At 40.2% G+C, this 23,995-nt stretch overlaps 1 protein-coding gene across 1 annotated transcript in view; it reads right to left on the minus strand.

Annotated features, from left to right (window-relative positions):
* Positions 1 to 352: 352 nt before the first annotated feature.
* The window catches only part of LOC109931859 (AP-3 complex subunit mu-2), a 30,313-nt gene continuing 6,670 nt past the window's right edge, over positions 353 to 23,995 (minus strand). The window contains exons 3-8 of the mRNA XM_048618694.1: positions 22,025 to 22,162; positions 19,667 to 19,752; positions 16,924 to 17,057; positions 8,290 to 8,497; positions 4,100 to 4,244; positions 353 to 2,696 (exon numbers count right to left, since the gene is read on the minus strand). Of these exons, the coding sequence (XP_048474651.1) occupies positions 2,596 to 2,696; positions 4,100 to 4,244; positions 8,290 to 8,497; positions 16,924 to 17,057; positions 19,667 to 19,752; positions 22,025 to 22,162 (812 nt within the window). The 3' untranslated portion in view covers positions 353 to 2,595. The remainder of the gene's footprint in view (positions 2,697 to 4,099; positions 4,245 to 8,289; positions 8,498 to 16,923; positions 17,058 to 19,666; positions 19,753 to 22,024; positions 22,163 to 23,995) is intronic.

Below are 23,995 nucleotides of genomic sequence, written 5' to 3' on the forward strand. Positions count from 1 at the left end.
AGAATCTCAATTTTAGGCTGACAAAATAATGGTGTAAAATTTAAGTGTTGTCTTTCACCAGTCCAATTGTGATTAATCTAGTTCACGTTGGGCACACTCACTGTGGTTTGTCAAACAACGCTGCGCTCTAGATAAAGTATGGAGCTGGAGGAACACAACAGGCCAGGCAGCATCAGAGGAACAGGAAAGCTGACATTTCCTGTTCGTCTGATGCTGCCTGGCCTGCTGTGTTCCTCCAGCTCCACACTTTGTTATCTCGGACTCCAGCATCTGCAGTTCTTGCTATCAACACTGCATTCTATGAGCTAACAGAAATGAACTTCAAGTGAAAGAAGCGCACATTATGCAGATGTTTGTTGTAATCATGTTTTACTTTATTTAATGCTAAAGAATAACACACTCAAGCAAAATGATCTGATCCTGATAGAATCATACTCTGGAATAATATTACCCAACAAGAAATTGCAGCAATATTCATTGTTAAATACATCCAAATACTTAGAGAAAATAAATTAAAACATAGACTAGATATGACCCAAAGGGGCAGATAATGAGGTAACAGTTTCAGCAATTTGGGTGTTTGTTATCCATGAATCTGTCACATCTTTAAATAGCTGGAACCACTTTGTTTCATTTGGACCTCAACACAGTAACATAAGCCAAATAGCAGAAGTTCAGCCTTCATGAGATGGCAAAGAAAAATAAAGCATGTGTCTATTTTGCATTTCTTTGCCATCAGTAATATACTCTCTGATTTTCTTATCAAATTCAGTTCAGTGGTTCAGCGCTGAATTCAGTTATTTGCATCAACAAAGGTGAAATATCTCCATAGTTGCACTTCAAAATAGTTGTGGAACAAAAATAAAGTAAACAGGAACAAAAACAAAGTTGCTGGAAAAGGTCAACAGGCCTGGCAGCATCTGTGGAGGAGAAAACAGAGTTAATGAGGAAGGGTCACTGGACCTGCAACGTTGACTCTTTTTTCTCCTCCACTGATGCTGCCAGGCCTGCTTAGCTTTTCCAGCAACTTTGTTTTTGTTCCTGATTTACAGCACCCACAGTTCTTTTGGTTTTTAAAAATTGAGTAAAAGAAGAGTTATTGGGAGAACTGCAAGACTTGTTCTTCAGCAACAGATTTTGAAGTTTAATAATTCCACAAATAATTATTTGTGGAAAAATAACTCCAGGCAAGAGGGTAGATGAAAAAGACAATTTGTGCTGTGCTATTGTACATAGCTGACTATTAGTACATAGTCTTATTCACTGGAATTATAATCTCATCATAGTTGAATGATTGTTGCCAAATAATACTTCAAAATGAAGATGTTTCCTGCTTAGCCCACTGCCAATGTACCTCAAATTACAATGCCAACCAAGAGTACAATGAAAATCAGGAAAATGCATATTTCTGTACGAGACATTCTTGCACATGGAAAGTGTTGAAAATCAGGAAAGACTAAAGGGTGACAAACAGGTATGTAAATATATATATATTGTTACAAACATTCACCATATCTTGCTTCATTTTTAAGGCTATTTTAGATGTTGCTTTCACATAGAATACCAATTCAGATGCTCAATGTTCCAATCACAGATTATAAAAATCCTTCAATAATTTAAGTCACTTTGCAAATAATTTCCACACAGGTATTAGGGACACACAATAGTTGGCAATGCACTTTTTAAAAATGATAAATGATCAGGTATGGTCAGGAGAAATAAACAAAGATAACAAATTGAAAAATTTGGCCTTGCAGCAGTCCGTTGCATTGCAGAAAATACAACGCCCACTTCAAAAACAAAAGCCAACAGAGAATTCAGTTTTGCTCCATTACATGGATTTTTTTTGTCATACAAGGAAACAAGGTTATGAAATGTATGGCTTCATGGTGTTTGTGCACCACTAACTATGCTACCTCAAGATTGGGATATCAGCTTTCATCTCTTGAGGAACAACCATTCAACAACTGAACAGCAAACAAGAAAAAGATCACTTGAAAATCAACATATTCTTTCGATGGGTAGTAACTGTACAAATTCAAATCATCACCTTCATAAATCAGCATCCTCGGTTACTGAAATAATGACAACATTACAATTAAAAACGCCAAACCTGACAAAAGACAGTGGTTTCTTGAGAGTTTGGCTGAAGGTGCAACACAGTAGCACTGTTTACCATAATACTGTATTTTCTATTTTGTATGCTAATTCCGTAATGCAAAACCAATACCATGTAGCAAATTTTCGGCTTTCATCTTGCCCCAGAAACCTTATGTTTCCAGTTATAAGGTAATATACTTAAATCTATTTTCTTTGAGAGTAAGGTAGTTAATGACAATAAACAGCATTCCTTAAGTGAGGAAGACTGAAATGAACTTTACAACAGGGCATATAAAGTCTAAACCATCGGCTCGTGTCAAAAAACACTGCATGTTAACTTTGAGTCAACTCAAAAGCCTAAGTACAGTTAACGATGTTGGTTAGTTGTACTAATAACAACATAAAACACAAGAAAAAATGGGAAGATTCAACTGGCAAGCATACAGGTAGGGAAGGAAAGTCTTGCTGCTACAACAATTGCCTTCAGAATAGTTATTATGTTCGAACTTGGAATTTTCCAGCTTTTGTCATGTACTTGATGCCTTTAAATGGTTTATATTTCTCACCATACATGTCCAGTCGATTTACCTTCAAACCTGAGAGAAGATGGAACACAATATCAGTAAGAGGGTTTATTCGACTGAGAGAAGACAGACAATCTCACTAAGGCTTAGTCCATCGAACTAAAATTGCATTTTGTGGATGACAGCACGCAAAATGAAAGGGATTGAAAGAAAAGAAGAGACAATTAAAAAGACTCTGGCAGTTGTAAATAATCTGTATCTGGTTCCATATACCAGCAGAAAACTTATTTTCAGTTGCACTGCAAGTCATAATGATAACTGATCAGAAATCAAAATGTCACACAGCTGTCAAATGAAATGCTGTTCTGAGATCGTACAGCATCATCCTGTACCTGTATCTAGGTACCTTTGTACCTAAGATGGCACCATAATTGGCAACTTTGTAAACTTCTTACTGCACAAAGGTGAGTACATGTGACAATAAACCAAATTCTAATTCAAATCAAAATGTACTTAACTTTTCTAACCCATCACAAACGTAAATAGAATGATTAATGTTGAAACTCACTGCAGAATGCCTAAAAAATTCTGCTCCCATTCTTTTTTTCTTTATTTGCTTCAAGACAAAACATTAGCTGCCTAAAGAAACTGCACAAGTATTTATTGTTTATTTCTGTAATTCATAACAAAGACTAAGTGCAAACAAAGAATTCTTTCCAGTGCATTTAAAATTCATGTTAAGGACCCACTAAGGCATTTTTAGCCCTTTCCACACTGCACTCTATTTTATCTGGATTTTGTCAATATAAACAGTCCATTGCATGGAGTCTACTTCTCACTCCACGTGTGAAAAAAAAGAGGATTCTTTACTGCAGAGCATAATGATAAAATATTTCGTATAAGTAGAAAAATTCAACCCAAAGCTAAAAACAATATTTTCTTTACAAAATTTTAACACCTGTTCCTTTGCATGACTTTATTTGGTATTCTGCTACGGCATTTGTATTCAAAAAACTAAAAAAACTTCCATTCAAAGAACTAAAAGTTGTTTAAAGGCCAGCGAGAAGCAAGTAAAACTTTCTGGGCTATTTTCAGAAGCAGAGTTGTACTCTTAAATTTACAATATCAAAACAGAGACAAATGTGCAGGCAGAAGCACATGAGAGTGTTATTTCTCCTCAGTTACGGCCTTTTTGCCTCAAATGACATGCCCACTTCCATATGCAATGGGTTCATCTACAATACGCTCTGCAAAAATTCAGAACAAATGAAAATGTGGAGGCAAAACTTGGTAATCGCTGTCATCAAATTAAAGCACGTGTCATCAGACAGTCCTGTTCTCTGAACAGCAGGAAAGCTTCCAAGCTGAAGGAAGATATGATGGTGCATAGGGCACCCTTTACTCCCAGAATCTAAAAACAAACCACCCAACATAAGCAAACTAAAGATAAAGATAAATGTTTTTGCATTTCTTACCTGAAATTGCTAGTTGTTGTATTTTGAACTGGATATTAATATTGGGGTTCTCATCAGGCTTGGGTGTCCCTGCCTGCAGGCTCATGGAGCCTTTCAGGCTCGGCAGCTTCTGTGGGTTAATCTTCCCAATATCCCACGACAGTATCTGCAATAAGAAGTTTAGAACAAATAACTGCACTATTACAGTTTTAAAAATACTGAAATGACTAAATTTGCAGCATTGAAAAGAAAATAATGAAATTGGAAAGCAGAAACCAAATCTGCAAACATTTCAAAAAGTCCCTTTTTCCCAGTTCCCAAAAGGCCTAAAGCATGATAATAGGTGTGTGTGTACGGAAGAAAATCGAATGGTTACATATTTGGAAAGAATAATGAGGAAAGGCAAGTGCAGGAATTGACAGAACCAGGGATGTACACAAATCTTTGAAGTTGGAAGGTCAGCTTGAGAAGACTGTTGAACATACTGGCATCAAATACCAAAAGAAGGAAGCTCTGCAAAAATTCGGTAATGCTGATTCAAATTCATCTGGCATTCACCATATGCAACTCTTCATATTATAAAGCAGTCCGTGTTCATTTGTCATAAGCCTTGGACTGGTAAGTGCCAAGTAACATTCACAGTATGAGAGTGCCAGGCAACATCTATCTCCAACAAGGCAATGTAACCAATGTCCCTTGATATTCAATGTCATTTCCATTGCTGAATCCACCATTGCAACATGCTGGGGGTCTCCACCACCCAGAAACTCTACTGGATTAGCTGTGTAAATAATGTAGCTACAAAAGCAGGTCACAGGCTAGGATTTTAGTGGCGATTAACTGACCTCCTGTCTCCCAAAGCCCGTGCATCATCTACAAGGCATACGTCAGGAGTGTGATGGAATATTGTCACTTGCTTGGATGGGTGCAGAGCCAGCAAAACTCAAGAAGCTGGGCACCATGCGGACAAAGCAGCCTGCTTCATTGGGACCTTGAACAGTCTCTTCCTTCACCACCAAATGCACAACTGCAGCAATATATACCATGTACAAGATGTGCTGCATTAATTCACAAAGGCTCCCTCAACAGCATCTTCCAAACCCCCCAACTACTGCTATCTGGAAGATGATGCACGGGAACACCTCTGCCTGCAAGTTTCCTTCCAAGCCACTCAACATCCTGCCAAAGATCCTGATGAGGTTCTGAAGAAGTCATTCCAGACTTCAAACATTAACTCTCTCTTCACAGATGTTGCCAAACCTGCCGAGTTTCTCCAGTATTCTTTGCGTTTGTTTCAGATTTCCAGCATCTGCAGTATTTTGCTTTAAAGTTACTCACCATACTGACTAGGAAATATATCCCCGTTCCTTCAGTGTCACCGAGTCAAAATCCTTCAACTCCCTGCCTAACAGTTTTACAGATGCACATACACCAAATGGATTGCAGCAACTCAAGGCAGCAGCACACCATCACCTTTTCAATAAAGCTAAGCTAGTACAATGCTCACGTCCCACAAAGAATAACAAACAAGTCTCGTGTTCCTTTCTGGGATCTGTACGTTAGCAAGAATGTCATGGTCTTGGACAGGGTACAACAGAGATATACTAGAGAATGGAACCATGGTGAAAAAACTATCTGGATGAAAACAGTGGAAAGTTGTGGTTGTTCTCCAAAGAACCAAGAGTTTGACAGAAATCTTCAAAATCGTGAAACATTTTCAGAGAATAAATGAGAAAAAACTCAGTTCTGTATCAGAAGTGTCAAGATTTAAGAAGCAGAATTTACATGACTGAGCACGAACCAGAAGGATGACCATAAGAAGACTACTTTTATGCAACAAATTATGATGGGAAAGGGACTGTCTGAAAAGGAGGTGCATGCAGATTCCTGTGTAACATGAAAAAGCAAAATTGGATAAAATAATGGCAAGGAAAAATGGTGAGGTACAGAGGAAGAGTAAGGAGTGGGATTAATTAGCCAGTCTACCAAAAGCTAACATGACCATGTTAAGCTGAATGGCATTCTTCTGTGCTACATCATTCTTTTATTGATTACAATTATTACAAGTGAGACATCTCCTGATTTTTATGTTGTGTCAAGGTTTCAAATTCAAGACTGATATTTTCCACATAATGTTTTGTGGTGGTTTGTAGGAATAGCAGGGGCCAATTTTTCCCATCAAACCTGCAATTGTACTTCACTACATCCATTTATTGGCTCCAAAGATCTACAACCATCAATTATTGGCCTTTAAGTGGTTTAACTTAATACTTCCCATGCATAACTTGCTCAATGGTACAGCTTAGTCCAATTCCTTTTTTGCTCCGTGTTCCATGTTTCCATGCCATCCAGTATTCTCGATTTGTTAAACTATATTGCTCCTCGATACTTAGGCCAATTACTTAAAGCTGCCGAAAACCATTTTAAGAAGTATAATTATTGTAGTCCACACTTTCAGAGTGTGATGATCCTCAAAGGGAAACAATCATTATACCCATTGTGTAGAATTCTTAAAATCTAAACTACTTGATGTTGATTCCCATTCTTTGGGCAAATAAAGAACAGTATGACCCAAAATATTGTTCTGGATGAAAATATAATATTTAACAAGAAATACAATTCCAACCACATAATATTTCCCACTTGGCTGCTTTTCAATACTCACAGTTCCTATTCAATTATTACACATACAGAACATTTTCAAAATCTGTTGAGCTCCATTCACAATAAGGAGTTTAAAATGATTAATGACAAATGAAGAGGTGATGATCAGTGTTTAAAAGGTTAGTTTGGCCACATGTAGGGCAGTGTGTGTTGTTTTTGGAGAGAAAAACAAATTAGAGTGTTGTATTATTCAGGCAATGTGCGATTGAGAGGATCCAATTACAATGAAAACCTGGAGAAAATAAACCCATCTTCAATGGAATGGACAAAAACTGGGGGTGGCACAGGGAGAGCTTCTAATAGAAAGCCTCAAAAAAGTTTGAAAGACTTTGAGAAATTAAAAGAGAAAATTAATTTCTACCAGTTTGGTAATCATTAATGAAAGAAGAGAAAATAAGTATCAGACCTCCATTTATTCGGACAAGATCAGGAAGTAATTCTTTTCATACAAAGGATCACAAGAATTTGGAATGCATGTTAATGGCTTGTTGATTATTTTAGTATACGGAACTGATGGGTATTGTTTGATGAGGTACTGAGATCATCGATGATGGGGCTAGCTGCAAGACAGAGTGAAATAACTCCACAGAGGCCAGTATCCTGTCACCAAGTTGCCCTTTATTTACACGCGGAGTCCTTAACACTGATCCAGCTTCCTCAGAGTCAACTGTCAGACGAAACAGAACGTCCAATATTCCTGCTTATATCTGTCAGGCAGGGTTCCCTAATTGGACCAGATTAGCAGCCCCAATCAGGAACTCATATTCTATGAGGTTCAGTTGGCTGACCTCGTTACAATTACTACAGAGAGTCAGCCGGGACACTGGGATAGTTGTCAGCATGCAAGGCTGCGTCCTGTGAATCAACCTACTTTTAAAGAAAAGGAATTGTGTTTCATTTCGTCCTTACTCGTCTGGCTTGGATCCATTTAGCACGTATCGTGAGACCTGTAAATACGGAAGTAAGTGACCTTTCAAGATGTATTTAATGGAAAAAAAAAACTCGCTGTATGATTTGTATTGTTTCATAATCAGCCTTGCAAAAAAAAAAATAAGAACTAGCTTTCAACCTTCCCAGAGCTACATCAAGTTGCTGCATTTTCGCATTAATCTTGAATGAACTTTGTCATCAAAAACTTGGACTGGTAATTAACAGTGTCAACACCTTTTCGTCAGAATTCATCACTTTAGGAGGTTATGGACAAAGTGCATGTAAATGGGATCAGTGTAATTTGGTGTTTGTTGATCCACGTAGACATGATGGGCTGAAGGGCCTGTTTCTATGCTGTACGACTCTGTGACAATGGCTAAAATATATTTTAAAATAATAAAACTAAATAGATTCAAACAGTGAACTCTGAAGCTATCTGTCAACAAGTTTTCTTGTGGAGAGATTAAGTTCTAAATCTCTGGTTTCATATGCTAGCTCAGAAACAATATATTTGGAAATAAATAATTTTTTATCTCGTTTATTCTTGAATCAAATTTGTTACACGCTCATTGGTGTGCTATCAACCGTCGTTAGTGGCCGTGCCAATTTCCAATTACCTTGGTGACTGGGTCAAAGGTGTAGTTCCCTTGAGTGGAGCTGAGATTCATGTTCAGAACCACCTTTGGCAGCTGGCTGGTCACTACTGTACCTTCGATCATCTTTCCCATTGTTTGTTTGGGGCCAACGGTAATTTCAAACCGCCCCATGGAGCTGCCATCCCGGAAGGTAATGTTGTGCTTTACATAGACAGGAATAGCAACCAAACTGTAAGGTAATAAATACTGATAAAGTATTTGTATCTATTCAGATTGCTGAGATATGGTGCAAGAGAGTGAAAAGCCATTAGTACAGTCAGCATTTCTTAAATACTTTACTTTTTGCTATTTCCTCCACTCACCCTTCATTGAAGAAATCCACAAGGAGATGGCTGACAGATGCTTTTCTCTGGTCATGATGATTTTAGTACAAGGTTAAGGTCTTGAAACTTACTGACAAGAATGGAAAGGCCCAGATTTGGATGGCATGCACCTGCAGCTAGTAGAACATCTGACCAGAGGTGGCATCACAGCCAAATCCAATTCTGTCTACACAAAGCCCACTGTTACTCAAAACGGAAGCAAAAAATTCTTAAATACTCAGAATGTCAGCATCACATGCAGAGGGAAATACATTTAACATTCCAGATCAGTTCTTGAAATACATAAAAAGGAGGACATAGGCCAAAGTGAGCATAGGCCCGAGAGAATTAAGCTGGGGAACGGGGAACCAGGAAATGGCAGAAGAGTTGAACAAATTCTTTGTATTAGTCTTTGCATCGGCTAATAGCAATTATGAAATAATCAAGGGACAAAAGGAAAAGAAGAAATAAATAATGACTATCACTTCAGGGAAGATGCGAGGGAAACTAAATCGGGTCAAAGACTGATAAACCTTTGGACCTGGGACATGCATCCTAAGATGGAAGAGGAAGTAGCAATAGAGAAAGTATATGTTCTTTTCTTATGGTCTACCAGTAGTCATCTTCCAAGAATCCTTAGATTCTGGAAAAGTCCCAGAGGATTAGAAAACTGCTATTGTAACACCTTTTCTCAAACAAGAGAAGGAAACAAAAACAAAAACCAATTAGTAACTCTTGGCCAGTTAGTTAGAGTCTGTCATTGGGAAAATGTTAGAAACTGTTATAAAAGGACATAAGAGCAGAGCATTTATAGATGCATCACATGATCAAGCAGAGTCAGCATGGCATCATGAGGGGGAAATCATGCCTAACAAATTTATGAGAATTTGAAAAGGTAACAAACAGGATAGATACAGGTGAAGCAGTGTATGTATTATACTGGGATTTTGAGAAGGCAGTTGACAAGGTGCCACAGAGTAGGTTACTTAATGAGACAACAGGTCATGGTGTTGGAGGTACTACTGCAGGACAGAGGATTGGCTAACAAGTAGACGAAAAAGTTGGGATAAGGGGGCATTTTCAGGATAAGCTGTAACTAGCAGATTGTCACAGGAGTCGGTGCTGGCCAACATTCCCTCTAAGCTGCGTGGCATCGCATGCATGTTGCTACTCTCAATGTCTGCGCTCATCAGGCTGCTCGTAGCAATGTCATCCGGTTCCAGAATCTACAATGTGCCATGCATGGACTCCAGATGCCTGCGCTGCAAGACTGGTGCTGGGGAGACAACTATTTACAGAGTATGCTCATGGCTTGGATGAGCAAAGTGAATGTACAAGTTTGCAGATGACCCAACAGTGGGTGGAAAGGCAAGTGGTGAGAATGACACAGAGTCTGCAGAGAGATAGAGACAGGTTAAACGAATAGGCAAAAACGTAGCTGATAGAATATAATGTAGGAAAATGTAGGTGATGTACTTAGGCTGGAAGAACAGAGGAACTGAAGATTATTGAAATGGAGAAAGACTGCAGAAAGCTACAACACGGAGGGATTTGGGAATCTCAGATATCTTAAAAAGCTATCATTCAAGGTGGGTAATACAGAAGGCACACATAATGCTGACCTTTATTTCAAAGGGAATGAACTGTAAAAATAGGATGGTCTTGCTTAAACTATACAAACCACTATGCAGAGAACAGCTGGAATACTGTGAACAGTTTTGAGTCCCTAATCTAAGAAAAGGTATACTGGCATTGAAGGCAGTTCAGAGAAGGTTCATTAGACTTTTACTAGGTATAGAGGGACTGTCTTATGAGGAAAAGTTGAGTAGGTTGGGCATGTACTGAGTGGAGTTCAGAAGAATGAGAACTGAGCTCATTGAATTATATAAGACACTTAGAGAACTCAACAGAGTGGATGTAGAAAGGTCATTTACCCTTGTAGCAGAGTCGAGGACTGGGGACATAATCTCAGAATAAGTGGTCTCCAATTTAAGACCAAGATGAGGAGGAATTTCTTCTCCGAGGGTAATGAATTTGTGTATTTCTTTTCTGCGGAGGGCTGTTGAGGCTGGGTTGTTAAGTACATTTAAGGCTGAGATAGACAGATTTTTAATCAGGAAGGGATTCAAGGGTTATCGGGAAAAGGCAATGAAAGTGGTGTTGACGATTATCAGATCATCTATGTTCTCAATGAATGTCAGGGAAGACTTGATGCTCCAACATCTTACAGATTTATGGACGTTTCATTGCAACTACTCCATAAACATTATCTACAGGTATTGCTGAATTGCTGAGTATTTCCAGCTATTTTTGTTTTAGATTTCTAATGTGTAGTATTTTGCTCCAATGGACTGTTGCTTTTAGTTTTAAAACTGCTACACAACAGCTGGGTTTCCTGTTTTGAACAATTCACTTAACAGGAATGACTAAACATTGTTAAAAAATTCAGCATTTGCTTTTTAACCAGTCATTTGAGAGATGTGGGCATTGCAGGCTGGCCCGCATTTATTGCCTTTCCCTAGTTGCCCTTGAGAAGGCAGTGATGAGCTGCCATCTTGAACTGCTCGAGTCCATGCATTCAAATATTCATCGAGGTAGAAAGCAATTATCTTCAAACTCCACATTCTGCATCAAAAGAAATGATACCAGCTTTAGCCACACAACTTCTGGGTTGGTGCCAATATTACGTTTCACTTTTGACCTAACATTAGAACCTCAAGATGACAACAACATTTCCCAACCTTGTAGCAGAGTTACACGTTGGGTTTCCTTTCAATAATTCCAGCATCAGACTGTTCTACTGAGCAGGAATGAAGGAAGGTCGGTTGGCATGACAGAATAGTGTGCTACAAAACTAAATAATTCCATTTTCCCATTTCACAGCAGAATAAAGATGGGATGGGATGGGATGTTACACATCCTAAAAAAATTATACTAACAATGGTAAATACTCAGTCAAATTTACTCACAAAGGCGATGATATAAAGCAAACAGCAGAGAGAAACAACAATTCTATTAACATATCCAGAAAAGTATCAAAATGTTAAATTCTACCTGTCAGCTTTATTCAGCACCCCCGACTCCTGAACCATATAAATTACCAGTATAATTCAGAAAACAGAGTCTTGCAGTGGAGCAATTGCTATCTGCAGTTGAAAAATGTTCACGCTGCAAATTTCAATGTCGTCTTTGCATAAAATATTTCAAGCATTTAAGAAAATCAAAGCACTGGTCTTCATGCGACAACGAAGGAGATTCACAAGAGGTCTGCAATTTAACCTCTTCAATTTCACCCTCAATCTTGAAAATGTGCTTGTATCATTTGTAAATATTTTCTAATAACCCAGCAAGACCTACAAATAGTACGCTAGTTTTCAATTCCTACTTCTCTTAGTCACTGGAATGGAAGAGAAAACCAACATGCAGATAGGGAAAAATTATGATCATTTATCCGTGACCCGAGATTTACAAGGCCATCAAGTCTCAAAGACTAGGACTGAAATGGAATGCGTTTTCATTTTCACAAGTTTTGGACTTGCAGTTAAATAGAATACAGTATTCTTTGATCTAAAATGCATCCAAGTTACTGGCACATTGAAAGAAAAATGAATATTTGACTTGGAGATTCTGATCCAATGTTAAAATTAATTTAAATTGAAGTCAGATGAGAAAAACAAAATGAATCAGGAAGTTAACAGGAAACCCCCAGTATATTCGAGAATTGTCATGCACTGATACATAGAGGTCACATGAATCTGAACAAAACATACATTTGACTGTGTACTGCAATGTAAGGAGATTAAAAGTTCTCTCTTCCAAAAGTTTTAACAATGTTTATTTCTAAAATATCACCAATAAATGCTGGCACTTCAACTTTTTATAATCCGTATTTATGAATTGAATGTAGAGATAATCTCTATTGTAGAAAAAGTTTGCAAATTATACATAGATAGTTAGGAAAGCAAACTGTGAGGAGGATACAAACAAACAGTCTGTGAAGGAGTATAGATAGGTTAAGGGAAACAGTTGGTGATGGATTATTATGTGGGAAAATCTGACAACATTTGTTCAGCAGGGAAAATAAAACATGAAAACCAGAATACATCTAACCAGAGAAACTACAGGTATGCATGGTACATGATTCACAGAAAAGCAAGTGTTTAGGTAGAGCAAGTGATTTGGAAGGCATTGAAGTGTTGGCTTTCATTGGAAAGGGAAAAGAATGTTAAAGTAGCAAAGTGCTTTTAATACTACAGTACATTGATGGTGGAATTTGAATTCAATAATGAAAAAAATAGTCTGGAATTAAGAATCTACTGATCACCATGAAATCATTGCCGATTGTCGGAAAAACCCATCTGGTTTACTAATGTCCTTCAGGGAAGGAAATCTGCCATCCTCACCTGGTCTGGCCTACATCCGACTCCAGACCCACAGCAATGTGGTTGACTCTCAGTTGCCCTCTGAAATGGCCTAGCAAGCCACGCAGTTCTACCAATTGCTACAAAGTCTCAAATGGCATCGACCTAGGCGCTGGAAAAGAGAACAGCAGAAACAGCCCTGTTGACCCTGCAAAGTCCTCCTCATTAACATCTGGGGGTTAGTGCCAAAATTGGGCGAGCTGTCTCACAGACTAGTTAAGCAACGGCCTGACATAGTCATACTCACAGAATCATACCTTACAGACAATGTCCCAGACACCACCATCCCTGGATATGTCCTGTCCCACCGGTAGGACAGACCCAGCAGAGGGGGCAGCACAGTAGTATACAGTCGGGACGGTGTTGCTCTGGGAGTCCTCAACATTGACTCTGGACCCTATGAGGTCTCATGGCTTCAGGTTAAACATGGGCAAGGAAACTTCCTGCTGATTACCACATACTGTCCTCCCTCAGCTGATGAATCAGTACTCCTCAATGTTGAACAACACCTAGACGAAGCACTGAGGATGGCAAGGGCACAAAATGTACTCTGGGTGGGGGATTTCAATGTCCACCACCAAGAGTGGCTCAGCAGCAGTACTACTGATCGAGCTGGTTGGGTCCTAAAGGACAGAGCTGCTAGACTGGGTCTGCGGTAGGTGGTGAGGGAACCAACAAGAGGGAAAAACATACCTGACCTCAGCTTTATCAATCTGCCAGCTGCAGATGCATCGGTCCATGACTGTATCGGTAAGAGACCATCGTACAGTCCTTGCGGAGACAAAGTCTTGCCTTCACATTGAAAATAACTTCCACCATGTTGTGTGTATCACCGTGCTAAATGGGATGAACTTGCATAGATCTATTGGGCATCCATGAGGCGCTGTGGGCCATCAACAGCAGCGGAATTGTACTCCAGCACAATCTGTAACTTCATGGCCCGGCATTTCCCCCACTCAACCGTTATCATCAAGCCAGGGGATCAACACTGGTTCAATGGAGAGTGCAGGAGGGCATGCCAGGAGCTGCACGAGGCATAGCTGAAGATGAGACATCAGCTTAGTGAAGCCACCAAACAGGACGACTTGCACGCCCAACAGCAAAAACAGCAAGTGATAGACAGAGCTAAGTGATCCCACAACCAACGGATCAGATCTAAGCTCTGCAGTCCTGACACATCCAGTCGTGAATGGTGGTGGACAATTAAACATCTCATTGGAAAAGGAGGCTTCATAAATATCCCCATTCTCAATGGTGGAAGAGCCCAGCCCATCAGTGCAAAAGATAAGGCCGAAGCATTAGCAGCAATCTTCAGCCAGAAGTGCCGAGTGAATGATCCATCTCGGCCTCCTCCAGTGGTCCCCAGCATTACAGATTTGAGACTTCAGCCAATTCGATTCACTCCATGTGACATCAAGAAACGGGGAGACACTGGATACTGCAAAGGCTACAGGCCCCGACAACGTTCCGGCAATAGTACTGAAGACTTGTGCTCCAGAACCTGCCGCTCCCCTAGACAAACTGTTCCAGTACAGTTACAACACTGGTATCTATTCCAATGGGGAAAATTGCCCAAGTATGTCCTGTACACAAAAAGCAGAACAAATCCAACCCGGTCAATTACCGCCCCATCAGTCTCCTCTCGATCATCAGTAAAGTGATGGAAGGTGTCATCAACAGTGCTATCAAGCAGTACCTGCTCATAAATAACCTGCTCAGTGATGCTCCGTTTGGGTTCCACCAGGGCCACTCAGCTCCTGACCTCATTACAGCCTTGGTTCAAACATGGACAAACGAGCTGAATTCCAGAGGTGAGATGAGATGGACAGCCCTTGATGTCAAGGCTGCATTCGACCGAGTGTGGCATCAAGGAGCCCTAGCTAAACTGGAATCAATGGGTATCGGGGGGAAACTCTCTGCTGGTTGGAGTCATACCTGACACATAGGAAGATGATCATGGATGTTGGAGGCTAATCATCTCAGCTCCAGGACATCTCCGCAGGAGTTCCTCAGGATCGTGTTCTAGGCCCAACCATCTTCAGCTGCTTCATCAATGATCTTCCCTCCATCATCAGGTCAGAAGTGAGGATGTTCACCGATGTATGCACAATGTTCAACTCCCTCGTGACTCCTCAGATACTGAAGCAGTCCATGTTCAAATGCAAAAAAGATCTGGACAATATCCAGGCTTGGGATGACAAGTGGCAAATGACGTTTGCGCCACACAAATGCCAGGCTATGACCATCACCAATAAGAGACAATCTAACCACCGTCCCTTGACATTCAGTGGTGTTACCATCACTGAATCCCCCACTATCAACATCCTGGGTGGTATCATTGATCACAGACTCAACTGGAATCACCACATGAACACGTGGCTACAGGAGCAGGTCAGAAGTTGGGAATACTGCAGCGAGTAACTGACCTCCTGACTCCTCAAAGCCTGTCTACCATCTACAAGGCACAAGTTAGGAGTGTGATGGAATACTCCCCACTTGCCTGGATGAGTACAGCCCCAACAATATTAAAGAAGCTTGACACCACCCAGGACAAAGCAGCCCGCTTGATTGGCACTACATCCACAAGCATCCACTCCCTCCATCGCCGACTCTCAGTAGCAGCAGTGTGCACTATTTACAAGATGCACTGCAGAAAATCACCAAAGATCCTCAGATAGAACCTTCCAAACCCACGACCACGTCCCTGTAGAAGGACAAGGGCAGCAAACATATGGGAACACCACCACCTCAAGGCTGCCCTCCAAGTCACTCCCCATCCTGACTTGGAGATATATCGCCTTCCTTCACTGTCGCTGGATCAAAATCTTGGACTTCTTTCCCTCATGGCATTGTGGGTCAACCCACAGCAGGAGGACTGCAGCAGTTCAAGAAGGCAGCTCACCACCACCTTCTCAAGTGCAACTCGGGATGGGCAAGAAATGCTGGCCAGGCAGCGAGGCCCACGTCCCACAAAAGAAGAGAAAACAAAGGATATAAGTGCATTGGAAAAAACTGAATGTTCACTCGGCTGACTCTTGGGAAGAAGGGGTTGCCTTCCGACAAAAAGGTAAGTAGTTGGGCCTAAATTCATGGGAGCTGAGAAGAATGGGAGATGACCTTATTGAAACATCCGATTCTGAGAGGGCTTGGCCAGGTGTGTGAATTTTTCCCCTTGTGGAGAAATCGACAACTGCAGGCCACAGTTTACAAATTCGGGGGGTCCTATTTTAAAGCGAGATGTAGGAAGGAATTTCTTTTCTTTAAAGGGTTATCAAACTTTGGAATTATCCTTCAGAGTGCATTGGAGACTGGGTCATTGAATATATTCAAACATTCAAGGCTAAGTTAGATACTTGATTGATTGAGGGAGTCAAGCAGTAAAATGGAGGTAAGGCCACAATTCAATCTGCCATATGTTAATAGATGGTGGAGCAGCTCAAAGAGCCAATTGGCCTACTTCTCGTCCTCATTCAGACAATCCTTTTACTTAAAACAATAAAATAAAACAAATGAAACTTGGCAAAGGAAAAAAAGTGACTCACAGTCAGATGGCCTATTGTCAATTCATACTTAGTGATATCTGTTTCCTGCTTTCAAATGACAATTACAGCAAAATACATCCTAGTAATAAGATGAAAATTGCATTAGTCACCATTTGGCATGTAAATCTTTCAGTGAAAATTAAAAGGAAAATGAGATCTGAAAATTAAGCTCTGAACATCCAATCACCAACCACAGGTGAATACTAGAGTTAGTTCTGCCATTCATAGCTAAGATATTGGTCTCCAAGTGAAACAGAGAAAAATCTAGAAAGGGAATAAAATTGTCTTAATTCTTCCAAATCATCCTTGATCCAAAGAAGTCTAACTTACTTTTGGGAACTGACGTGGTAAGATAGGAGGCGAAAATTGCCATCAGGTGGTATGAAGGAAAGAATTCGTTCTGACTCCCAACGCTTGAAACGTACACAAGGATGGAAACTGACATCATCCAAGAGTCGAGGATTCTGCAAACATTGCAAGAGATAAAATGAATTCTCACAGATCTTTTAGGAACATCATTACATCAAAGATCAGCACTCATTGTTAGAACCATGGGGCCTCATTTGTCACCAGCCTGAACTCAACAGTTGAACTCCACGATCCTTCCTCTTAATTTACAGATCAAACCTTGACTGAAAGCCAAGCACAGTCACTTATTTCTATGATCGCACCAATGGCACTTTATTACCAGATACTGCCCAGTGTTTTAGCAGGACGACACAAATCTCGAGTCCTTTCCCACTTGCATACAACCTCCTCAATCCATCATTTGCCCAATTACTCCATTTCAACGGTCAATTCCAGACAAGAGCAACTCTCTGTTAATGAGCACCAACCTGGATTCATGATATCATATAAAAGGTAGGCAAGGAACCACCTGCTGATTGCTTTCTCCTGCCCTAAGTCACTGATCAATCAGCAGAAAAACCTGCACAATATCCAGGTTTGGGTAACTATTTGTGCCACACAAGTGCTAGGCAATGACCATCTCCAACGAGAATCTTTCCATCACTTTCTAACATTCCATGGCAATGCCATCACTGATTCACCCACAAACAACATCCTGGGTGGTGGCCATTGGCCAGAAATTGAACTGAACTCAATATAAATAAATGTGATTACAAGAGCAGGTCAAAGGCGAGGAATTCTGCACCAATTAACTCACCTCCTGACTCCCCAAAGCCTGTCCTCATTGGCAAGTCAAGAGTGTGATATAATACTCACCGTATGTCTGGATGAATGCAGCTCCAACAACACTCAAGAAGCCTGACACCAAAACAGGCCACTGGATTGGCACCACTGATGCTCAACAGCAGCAATACATGTACAAAATGCACTGCAGAAATTCACCCAAGATCCTTTTTCAGCATCTTCTAAATCCATGATTACTCCCATCTACAAGGCTAAGGACAGCAGATCTATGGAAACACCATAATTTGTCATTTCTCCTTTCAAGACCTCAAAGTATGTGACTATTCCATCACTGTCATTTATTTAAATCCTGGAACTCCTTCCCTACTATGCTAGTACCCACACCAAATGGACCACAATATTTCAAGATAGCAATACCCTACCACCATATAAAGGGCAATTAAGGATGGACAACAAATGCTGGCCCGGCCACATTTCCTGAATGAATAAAAGGAACATTGTGTTGAGCAGCATTTGGAAGAATCACTGTATGTACCAAGTGCACAGAATTTTACTCTGGGTAGGTGCTTCAATGTCAATGTCAATCATTGACTGGGTCAGTAGGACTGCTACTGAAGGAGTTGACAGAATCGTCGAGAATACAATTGCCAGAATAGGATTGTAGTAGATGACCAAATAACCAACAGGAGAAAAATTTACCTGGCCTCAACTTTGCCAATCTGCCTTTTACATTTCTATGGCAGTATCAGAAGACCACCACAAATGTGAAAACAATTTGCATGAACTGAGTAAGTTCTTCATTGTTTTGGGTGGCATGAGCACCATTCTAAATGGGATCGTATGAAAACCTGGATCTAGCAGCTCAAAAACTAGGCATCTATGAGATGCTAAGGACCATTTCAGCAGCAGTGTATTCCACCAAGATCTGAAACACGGTTGGCCTAAGCCTCATGCCACCACGGTCATCAAGTGAGGTGACCAATCTTGATTCAATGAAAAGTGTGAAAGGGAATGTTACCTGAAAATGAGGTACTACAAACCAATGAAGCATCACTACTGTACTCCATGCATGCTAATAGAAGTTATGGGTTCCACAATTCGAAGTTCTTTGTTCCTGTCACATCTAGTCCTGTTATAGAAAGGATATTGTTAAACTGGAGAGGGTTCAGAAGAGATTTATCAGGATGTTGCTGGGTGTGGAAGGTTTGAGTTATAAGGAGAGGCTGGGACTTTTTTCACTGGGGTGTAGGAGGTTGACAGGTGACCTTTTGGAGGTTTATAAAATCATGAGGGGTATGGACAGAATTAATAGCAGGTGTCTTTTCCCTGGGATAGGAGATTTCAAGAGTAGGGGACACATTTTTAAAGATGAGAACAGAGATTTAAAAAAGACATAAGGGACAATTTTTTTTTTTTTTTTTAAAAACACAGGGCGTGGTTCATGTCTGGAATGAACTTCAGAAGTGGTAGATGTGGGCACAATTACAATGTTTGAAAGACATTTGGTAAGTACATGAATAGGAAGGGTTTGGAGGGATATGGGCCTGGCGGAACTGGTTTAGTTTGGGATTATGCTCGGCTTGGACTGGTTGGACCCAAGTGTCTGGTTACGTGCTGTATGAGAGTATCAATGGTGATGGGCAATTAAAACAACACTTCAAACCTCCCTCCAAAATGATGGCAGAGCCAGCACATGAGGCAACAAAAGAAGTCTGAAGAATCTTCACACCCATCTGCAGTCAAAAGTGCTGAAGGATCACCAAACCTAGCCACTTCCAGACATCCCCATGATCTTAGATGTCAGCTTTCAGCTGATCAATTCACCCACAGGCGGAAAAGAAACGGCCTTGTATAATCATTTTGGATTAATGTTTTCTCAATGATATTTCAAATTGCTCAACCACTATGCAGCAAATCTTACCATGAAGGAGAGGGTGAGATCTGGCATTCCAGTCAGTTTCACACAAGCATCAATGACACCCTGTATTTCAGCAAATACTGTTGAACCTATAGTAAGTGTGACATCAGCATTAATGAAAACCATTCAGACATAAAAAAGCTCAATAAGAACAACATGCATGAACAATTAGGTATTTGCTTGTAAACGAAATTAACTCAAATAATTTCAAAGAAGTCAGAACCATCCAATTGAGTTCCTTTTTATTTTAAGCAAAAAAAAAAAACAACATGTGATTTTCCAGAAACCACACCTTCCATTCTGGAGGACTAAAGCTACACACAATGCCTGGTATGAACACTTTTCCAATTAGCATTGCACTTCAGAGTGGGTGTGAGCAATGAAGACCAATTGTGTCAGAGTTTTACCACTGGAGAGGTCACAACGAAACACAGCATAATGCACTAACTGGTATCCGGAATACTGTAGCACAGCTAACTGTAGATGGTGATACATTGTGGATAACGTCCAGCTCCAATTCTGAAAATGCACTGCCTGAAGGGGTGATGGAATTAGATTCAATACTAACTTTGAAAAGGGAATATACTTGTAAAGGAAATATTTTCAGCACCCTGATGCAAGAGCAGGGGAGTGGGTTAACTAGAATAATTCTTTCAATGAGCCAGTCTAAATCTGGTGGGTTGCCTCATGCTGATTCCATCAATGTAGCAAGTGCACAGCATAACAAAAATATTATGTTTCTACATTTCTAATCTTTGTAACAGCAGAAGCAATATATTGTGTATTGATCGAACATAACTTCGAGGTGAGCTGACTGGATGAGAGTCTGAAGTTAATCTCATGTCTGCAGCATAGTTACAATTCACAGGCCTCATACAATAATAGGCCTCACTGACTTGTTCAGAAAGAGGTGAGATTGCATACACATTCAGCTCAAGTGGCTAATAATATTAACCAACCAACACGGGATGAGGTTACAAATAAACAGTCAACACAAGAAACACAGAAACAGAAGCATTACCTGAAGTTAAGTAGTCACATCTAAGTGCCATTACACAAAGAATGATTGGCAGCTTGCAACATTGAACAAGACTATAAGTTAATCAAGGTGTGCCTAAGCTTCATCAGCTCACAGGTATGACACCAATATTAAGATCGAATAGTAACTCCATCACATGTCTTTTGGGGACAGCTTCAGTGATACCAATGAATGGCTTTGGGTAAAACAGAATGGATCAATGTCTACTTATCCTGCATCTGGATGAAGCATTTCAATTTTAACACTGATGCTCAGCTAGCAAGCAAGCCAGAATATAATATTTGGTTGTAAGTTTATGACTTACATTCAATGTCAACAATGTTAAATTTTCAGGCAACAGAACATAATGGGTGTTGCTGAAACGACACTGATTTTTCATCATTTTTGTTTCTATTCTTTTGTCAATTTTGAATTACAAACTGGAAATGACTTATAGACTTTGGGACAGCTTGTGGTAACAGAAAAAGAACAGACCAAACAAATTTTGTTTGTTAGTGAGACTAGGCCTGGGGGATAGTTGTAGTCTGATTCGTGATTAAAGGGATTCCAATGGATACAGTGACCCCAGGAAGATTAATCAGATAGCAGAAGTTGGCCATTAACAAACTGGGAATTGGTTCCAGCAAGTCTGGAAGAGATCCTATGTTCAAGCAGATGACAGCTACTGAATCGTAATGGAGTCCTCAGGAAGAGGAGATCACAGCGGATCCAGATTTGAAGTTTTTCTTTGAACTATGCTTTCCGAGAGATGTTTTGTGGCTATTGCTGAGACAGCATGAAGATTTGAAAGCTCTCCGACTAATCTGCTACACCAGCTTCCAGAATCCCAAAGACTAGAAAGATGAATTCAAAGCATTGCCTTTACCTGGGTGAACTGATCACATATCAGGAACAGCAGTCATGGAGTCCACATTTATGTCTGCGAACAATGAATCATGAAAGCCATTTATCTAGTCAGTGCTAACCACTAAGCCAGCAAGCCACCCCTGGGGACTGAAAACAAAGGTTGAATTTAAAGCACAGACATTAATTAGCTTACCGAGTTTTTTTTAAATTTTCTCTCTGCTAGAATTATTGTGCATTTTATAAATAGTTGTCTTTTGTTTAAGATTCAAAACTGGAATCTGAATATCACTTTTTGACAAAGTCTGGACTTTGTTATTGAAAAGCTAGTCACCATTGGGTTGACTATTTGGGGATGTCGTTGGTATAATTTTACTATGGTGTGAAGACAGATAGAAAGTCTGATTTGATTCAGCTGTCTTTCTCTGTATCGTAATGGAGTTCATCAATGATAAAGAATGCTACAACACCATCTGTACCTGATTTGTCTATGATGGCATCAATCTCTTCCACCACGTCAAAGTAGGCTTCATTGTTAGCATATCTCACTCCAGTGCGGCGCCAGGGCACCACAGACAGCTGTCCTGTGGGGAGATGGTCCCCAACATTGGTACTACCTACAAATAACACAAAAATCAAAAAGCTAAATGGCTCATCTGCTATCTCAGGAATATGTATTAGTTCAGAAAAATTGAACATTTTATTAAGTTTGAGCAGTTGCTTTTCAATTAAATATCTTTGAATTGAATGTTGTGATTCAAAGAGTGCCTGAATAAAAGAAAAACTACCAGAGAAAATTACATTAAGAAAAGATTCAGCAAAACCTGAAATTCAATATATGTTGTAATACTTCCACATGATCAAAACCTGCCAGCTATGAACATTTTTCTCTCAGGAATTCTTTAAAGATACTTCATAAGTACTCCTTACAACCTACAGTTTGCTGCAAAGGCAACAACAAAGGCAATTCATTTACTTCCAGCAAGACATAGCACGTGGATTGAAGTGCACCTCAGCAGATGACTGCAATATTGGCGATCCAATTTAAAGCATCTACTCTCGAAGCATCATGAAATACATCTACTGTACATGTTGTTAATGTAAAACATTACAGGTTGTGCAATTAGATGCAACAATGTTTTAAAATATGTTGGCAAATAAGTTGTGCAGCTTAATCGTGCAAATGGACAAATGAAATATACCAGATGTGTCAAGAATAAGGCATGATGTCTTATTTCATTGCTACCGTATGTAGAAGGGAAGGTTCCTCACTGCACTGATATTGAAGCAGTATAGTATAAATATATCAAGTAGGTCTTCAATAACCAAGTTACATTTGATGCCTGCAGGCAAATGGGACTAGTTCAGTTTAGGAAACCGAGTTGGCACGGCTGTGTTGGGCCAAAGGGCCGGTTTCCATGCTGTATCACAGTATGACTCTAATGACTAATTGGACTTTTTGAATTTTTCGAAGAGGTGACCAGGTGTGTGGATGAGGGTGATGCTTTTGATGTCATTAATTTGGAATTCAGCAAGGCTTTTTATCAGGTCCTGCACGGCAGACCGATAGCAAGAGTCCATGGGATCCAAGGAAACTTGGCTAATTAATCCACAGTCCAATTTGTGGCAGGAAACTCACGGGGATGGTAGACGGGTGTTTTACCAAATGGAAGTCTGTGTCCTGCAGGGACACACAGGGATTGCTGTTGGGCCACATGCTTTTTAAGGTTTATACAAATGAATGTTGGAAGGTTGATTAGTAAGGTTGCACATGATACAAAAATTGGTGGAGCAGTAAATAGTGAGCAGAACAGCCTTAGATTACAAGAGGATATAGTCAGGCTGTTCAAATGGGCAAATAGAATTCAATCTGAATAAATAAGAGGTGATGCAGGACAAACCAAGCAAGGGAATACATGACGAATGTTCGGACCCTGGGAAGCACTAACGATCAGAGAGACCTCGGCATGCAAGTGCATCAGTCCCTTAAGGGATCAGAACAAGTCGATAAAGTGGTTAAGAAAGCATATGGTATACTAGCCTTCATTTGTCGAGGTAGAGATTATCAGCTGGGGGAGTTATGCTGAAACTGTATAAAATGTTGGTTAGGCCACAGCTACAGCAATGGGTCCAGTTCTGCAATCCACACTGCAGGAAAGAGAGCACTGGAGAGGGTCCAGAGGAAATTTACCAGGATGTTATCTGGACTGGAGAGTTTTCGTTCTAAAGAAAGATCATACAAACTGGGGTTGTTTTCCTTGGAGCAGATCAGACTGAGAGGGGACACGATTAAGATGTATAAAATTATCAAAGTTACAGATTGGGTGGACAGGGAGACATTTTTCCTCTTGATAGAGGGATCATTGATCAATAGCCTGAAGGTTTGGAGATGTGGGGAAAGGCTTATTCATCTTGAGGGTGCTGGGAATTTGGAATTCACTGCCCAGAAG

Source organism: Rhincodon typus, chromosome 40 (assembly GCF_021869965.1).
Source record: "Rhincodon typus isolate 14 chromosome 40, sRhiTyp1.1, whole genome shotgun sequence".
NCBI classification, from domain to species: Eukaryota; Metazoa; Chordata; class Chondrichthyes; order Orectolobiformes; family Rhincodontidae; genus Rhincodon; species Rhincodon typus.